The sequence below is a fragment of the Hibiscus syriacus genome, unplaced genomic scaffold, assembly GCF_006381635.1.
Source record: "Hibiscus syriacus cultivar Baekdansim isolate YM2019G1 unplaced genomic scaffold, ASM638163v2 tig00111213_pilon, whole genome shotgun sequence".
Classification (NCBI taxonomy): Eukaryota; Viridiplantae; Streptophyta; class Magnoliopsida; order Malvales; family Malvaceae; genus Hibiscus; species Hibiscus syriacus.
The window spans coordinates 5,493,438-5,499,435 of NW_024063022.1; the positions used below are offsets into that span (position 1 = coordinate 5,493,438).

General features: G+C 41.6%; 1 protein-coding gene across 1 annotated transcript; it reads right to left on the reverse strand.

Annotated features, from left to right (window-relative positions):
- Positions 1-4,038: 4,038 nt before the first annotated feature.
- LOC120156035 lies at positions 4,039-5,691 on the reverse strand. The gene has a single exon (XM_039167454.1). The coding sequence runs from the start codon at positions 5,689-5,691 to the stop codon at positions 4,039-4,041; it is 1,653 nt and encodes a 550-aa protein (XP_039023385.1).
- Between the last annotated feature and the right edge of the window lie 307 nt (positions 5,692-5,998).

Consider the following 5,998-nt stretch of genomic DNA (forward strand, 5'->3'; position numbering starts at 1 on the left):
GGTGCAGGGTAAATGTCCATAGCCACTCCATCTTCGATTCCTTCCTCTGATATCACATTTATACCCAAATCCCTCAGGGCATTTTCAATAATAGGCTCTTTAGATGATCGGTCCCCCTGAAACATGTGGCCTCCTGATATGAAGGTGTCACGCAGCGATGGGAAAATCATAGGCTCCCACTTAATATCCTCCCTGGCTAACCTGGCTTTCCTCTTTTCCTTGCTCTTTTGAACATTTTTCAATTTTTCCTTTAAAGTCGGGCGATATCCTAGACCAAAACGATCTAGCTTAAAACCGGGAAAAACTGGACTAATATTCCCCTGTAAGCGACTCCCTAGCCCTCTTCCAACCTTGGCTCCTCTTCCCAGGGTCATTTTCAGTCCCATTTTGGTATAATTTGATAGCCTAGGCTTTGGAATTTTCTTTCTTTCAGCAACAAATGTGGCATTAATAAATTCTAGGGCTCTGAAAGAGCACTCGACTGCATCTTCATCTACTTCAACATATGGAGCGGTAGTAGATATGGAAGCAATGATATCTTCCTCGGCATTAAGGCATACCAATCTCCCCTCAATTACAAATTTGAGTTTCTGATGCAGAGTAGATGGAACGACTCCTGCCTGGTGGATCCATGGCCTTCCTAACAAGCAGTTATAGGAGGGCATTATATCCATTACAAGGAATTCAACCTCGTATGTTGATGGGCCTATGGTTAAAGGAATATCAATCTTCCCTAGCACCTCCTTCTTTGTTCCGTCGAAAGCTCGAACGATGCTTTGGCAATTTCTCATGTGTGTACTATCGACTGGTAATTTCTTCAAGGTTACTAATGGCATCACATTCAGGGCAGAGCCGTTGTCAATTAGTACTCGCGGGCGGTAACACATGTCCCTTGCATTGGATGGTAATGTGCAGGGCTTTGGGATTGCCCATCATTCCGGACGGGATCTCGTCATCAGAGAAAGAGATGAAGTTATCCGCCTGAATATTTGTAACTAGTCGGTCTATTTTTTCCACTGGTACATCTTTCGGTACGAAGGTCTGATTCAAGATTTTCAACAAGGCGTTTCGATGTGCCTCAGAGCTTAATAGTAAAGCTAGGATTGAGATACGAGCTGGCAATTTGTGTAATTGTTCAACAATGCTATATTCGCTATGTTTCAAGAATTTTAAAAACTCTACAGCATCATTCTCGGTTACAGGCTCATTAATTGTTGGCTCATCATTTTTCAATAATATCTCAACCCTTTTTCCTTTATCAACGATCGTTCTTTTCTCGGGTTCACTGGTCTGGTTGGGAGAATAACATCTCCCACTTCTGGTGAAATGGCCTACCTCGTCCACTTCTTCCTTAGCAGCCTCTGAACTCTCAACATTCTTTAATTGGCATCCATACCTCCAAGGGACCTGCTTGTTGTCCTTATAAGGAAAGGACGACGGAGGCGTGATCACTATTTTAGGGATTAACCTTTCCATAGTCTGGGCTTTCGGTGTGATGACTAAAGGGCAGTTGGTATTGTAAACTCCCTTAGATGTGTCTTCGGAAGCGCAAATCTCAATCTCTTTCTCTTTCTTAGCTTTATGGTAAAATTCCATATCTTTACTATCCATCAGCCTTTGAACCAAAGCCTTAAACTCATCACAACTTTGAATGACATGATCCTCGCAACGGTGGTAGGGGCAAGCATGCTTATTTTCATTAGCATTAAAGGTCAACCAGCCTATTTTGACCATTTGCCCCCATACCCAATGCATGGGTGACTTCACTTCTTTGACTTTGGTAATGATTTCGTTCCCTTTTTCTTCAATAACAGCATTAACTCCTGTCCCTGCATGGTTTGGCAGTGGGTTCTGAGCCACATTGGGCTGCTCGCTGTCACCAAAATTGATGACATTTCTTTGTCTTAATCTCTGCACCAACTTTTTAAAGGCCAGACAGTTTTCAATTGAATGCCCCGATGCCCCTGCATGATACTCACATTGAGCATTGATGTCAAACCATTTTGGGTAAGGAGGCTGTATTGGAGAAGTGTGGTAAGGTGACACCACATGTTTGTCATACAGGATCTGGAATAGTTCTTTATAAGTCATGGGGATAGGGTCAAATTGAACCCTTTCCCTTTCCTGTCTTGGTTCTTTCGCCCCTTGCTGGACAGGATTTAGTGCTGACGATACAGTGGCTTGTGGTCGAGATACTGTAATGTTATTAGAATCATATTTCTTCACATTACTGACCTCATTATCCTTCCTTCTTGCTGGAGGCTTTCGGCTAGATTCTCCCCCGTCTAGCTTCCCGCTTTTGATCGCCATCTCAATCATTTCTCCTGCATTAACTATATCAGCAAAATTCTTGGACGAATTTCCAATAAGATGTCCAAAGAAAGGGGCCCTCAGAGTATTTACAAAGAACATATTAGTTTCTTCCTCCTCTAATGGTGGATAAACTTGCACAGCCACATCTCTCCACCTTTGGGCATACTGCCTGAAGCTCTCGTTGGATCTTTTTCCATACTCTGTAACAGAATTCGGTTTGGCCTCACATCTTTTACATGCTTATATTGCTCTAGAAAAGCCTTAGCCAAATCCTTCCAGGATTTAATATTAGCCCGACTTAGCTGATTGTACCAACGAATTGCTGATCCTGCCAGGCTTTCTTGAAAACAATGAATTAATAACTGATCGTTTCCCACATAGCCTGTCATTTTTCTGCAAAACATGGTAATATGTGCAGAAGGACAACTGGTGCCATCAAATTTCTCGAAATCTGGAACTTTGAACTTCGGCGGCAACACTAAATCAGGGACCAGACTTAGCTCTCTGGCGTCAATTCCATATAGGCTAGCATCTTCTTTCATAGCTCGGAATTCATGCTTCATTTGTTCCCATTCTTTCTTAATCTCCTTATCCTGTTCTTTTTGTCTTCCTCATCCAGATCAGGGACATCTTCAATTGGTTGCGGGTTTGTAGAAGAGCCAGGTAGGTTTACTTGTATTTTTTTTGGTTGGATGGTTGTGGTTTGTTGTGCGTGGAAATGCGGTGGTGTGAAACCAGGGGGATATAATGGTTCTTCGGCAGTATGACTGATAATTGGAGTCTCTTCTCGGATTATACTATTTCCTTGTAGCAAACTAATCAACTTTGCCATCATGTCGTCTTGAGCCTTCATCATCTGTTCGCGCATATCCTCTTGGGCTTTCTTTAAATTCTCTTGCATTTCAGCTTGAGTTTTTTCAATTTGTGCGATCTTGTCATCCATTTTCTTGGTTGATTGACGAGTACCGTATGGGTGTGAGGTGTATGCCAGAATAACTACAAATGATTGGAAATTGTATTTTATTATTTGGTGAATTTTAATGAATGAATTGTTATAATGTAATCATTAAGATTTTAAAAATTTAGGAAAAAAACATATGAAAATGATAATGCAAATGCAACCCGATATTGATTCCAAAATAACTTAGTTTATATAAAAAGTACTCAACAACACAACGTCTAAGCACTTAGGCAAAGAGATTATATCGAATGAATACTAAATATAGAATCTTGCCATATTCCCTAATCTCTCAAGTTCTATCATTAATCCCATGATGCGGCGTTCTTCCTCTGATTCTAGAATCACGAAAACTCTTAAAGCTGCCGCTTCTTCAGATAATTCATAAACTTGGCGAGCTACATCGCGAGCCTGATCCACTGCTCTCTCCATTGCTTCATGTTGCATTTGAATGGTGTCCTGAGCCTGTCGTAGAGCAATTCCAAGCTCTGGATTAGTTAATGGTCGGCTCTCTTCTAGCTGTTGGATTCGCTGATGACATCTATGCACTATGACTTCTAACTCAGTAATCTTAGCTTTTAAGGCCTCGTTTTCTTGCATTGTTACCTCTTGTGCGGATGAGTGGATCAACCCTGCTCTTTCTAGTTCAACTATCTTCTTCTTTAACATCTCATTTTCTTTTTGAAGACTGTTGTAAGGGTTCCGAAAAGTCTCATCGATGCTAAGCAGCTGTGCTTCGAGTTGTTCAATCTGTGTTCGCCTTTGTGCTAATTCTTGTTAGCCTCATCTCTTTGCTCTCTCAGTTTCCGAGCGTGTTGTAGAGCTCGTTTCTTTTCTTCTTGGCCTCTTCTTGCGCTTCTTTCTACCCTATCGAGTTTTATCTTTAGGGTCTTGGCAGTATGATGTAGATCTTGGGCTCTCATATTCCTCTCTAAGGCCCGAAAATCTTGGTTTAGCGCATCAAAATTCTCCTGGACCTTTTCTTTCTCTTTGGCCAATTGTTTTATCACTCCGTCCTTTTTAATCATTTCAAGTTCCCATATTGTTTTCTCCTCCGAAAAGCTTCTCTGTTCTTTTTCTCTCTCCAAATTCATCAGTCGCATTTCCTCTTTTAACAACTCTGTTTCTGTTGGGAGCCTCCTCAATCGCTCCTCCATAGTCAACTGGTCCTCTAAATTTGGCTTAGGTGTGTTGTTGTTAATTCTCTGCGACCTCCAAACCTCATAGGCCGGCGTGAATACAGGCTCTATCATCTTGAAGCTCATGCATTGAGGCTTCTGCCAAGCCGCGTAGATCTTTGAAATCCGCTCTCGGTAACCCGGAGTAGAGAAAGAAAACTCTGCCTCTTTCAGGCCATGGGTAGCTGGTACGAACTGTCGGGTACCAAACTGTCTAAGTACAATTAACGGAGTATACCCGATAGCTCCCCATAATCCGTGTAGCATTATAAAACTATCATTACCGCACCTAAAAAGTATGTCCTCTTTGGGTAACCAATAAGCCTTCCATACTATCTCAGTATCTTTCATGTTACGGAGAGCTTCAACCCAGTCTTTCCTCTTGCGATGCTCTGGGATTTGGCATTTGTCGAGGAAATCCACTAGAGGTGAAAAATTTGATTGATGTCTCCGAGCCCAGGCTTTCTCGACTATCCAGGAGTGGCTCCACCACCAAACTAGTAATAGTGAAGCACATCCGATGAATTGACCTCCCCCTAATCGTCTACACTGGTTCAGTGACAAGAATGTTTCTGCAAGGATGGCTGGTGCAGGATTCTTTCTAGCGACAGCTTCGACGAAATCGATTAAGGTGATGTCGAAGTGATCCTCATTCCTGGGGAAAATTACCAAACCATATACTGCAAGTGCGAAGTGATCTCTTCTTCTTTTTGACGGAGTTTGCTCGTAAATTAAACTCTTCAGCTGAGCCCAGGAGATCCCTTCATCACGAATGTACTCTTCAACCCACTCCTTGGTCTTTCCCGTCAACGTGATCATCTTGGCTATGAACCCTTTAGGTCGAATTGCCTTGGTGTAAATGGAATGTCTTCTAACATTCGGAATGTTCAGCAAAGTCGTATACTCCTCTAAGGTAGGGGTCATGTCTACTTTACCGAAAGTAAAACATCTGTAAGCTGGATTCCAACATTCGGCAAGGGCTCGAATCACCACTGAATCTATTGGTACTCTCAGCAGCTCTACGATGTCGTCGTATATCCCTCTGAACAATGTCTTCTCATTATCATCCCAGGTGGACCAAATTCTTGATAACTCAACCCAATGTGCCTGCCTGACTCGAATGATTACCTTTTCTGGAAAAACTGTATCTTCGGTAGTGGCAAGGCTGTCCCCGAACCGTGTTTGTCTGTATTCAGACCAGGTCTGAACACTGATTGCATTCTCAATCCCATCGGAAGACATTGTTGCCTTAAGCTTTTTTATAATAACTAGGTAATCTGGGAATCAATACGTTTATTAAATGATGTGATATGATAATGATACATGCAATCAAGAAACAAAGCAATAAGTTAGTGATATTAGAATAATTAAAAAAAATCAACGAATAATTAGTAAAAATTTAAAGTATCGAATGCAAAATAATCAAAGAAAATAAAAAATCCTAACATCATGCGATCTAATTCTTCTAAGTTATCTGCATGGCTTTAACGAGGTAGGCTTACTAAATTCTTTATATGAGGTTGGGTTCTAACAAAAGGTTCCTAAGCCA

Coding starts and splice junctions, on each gene's coding strand:
- LOC120156035 (XM_039167454.1), bottom strand. CDS start 5,691: ATGTCTTCCGATGGGATTGAGAATGCAATCAGTGTTCAGACCTGGTCT.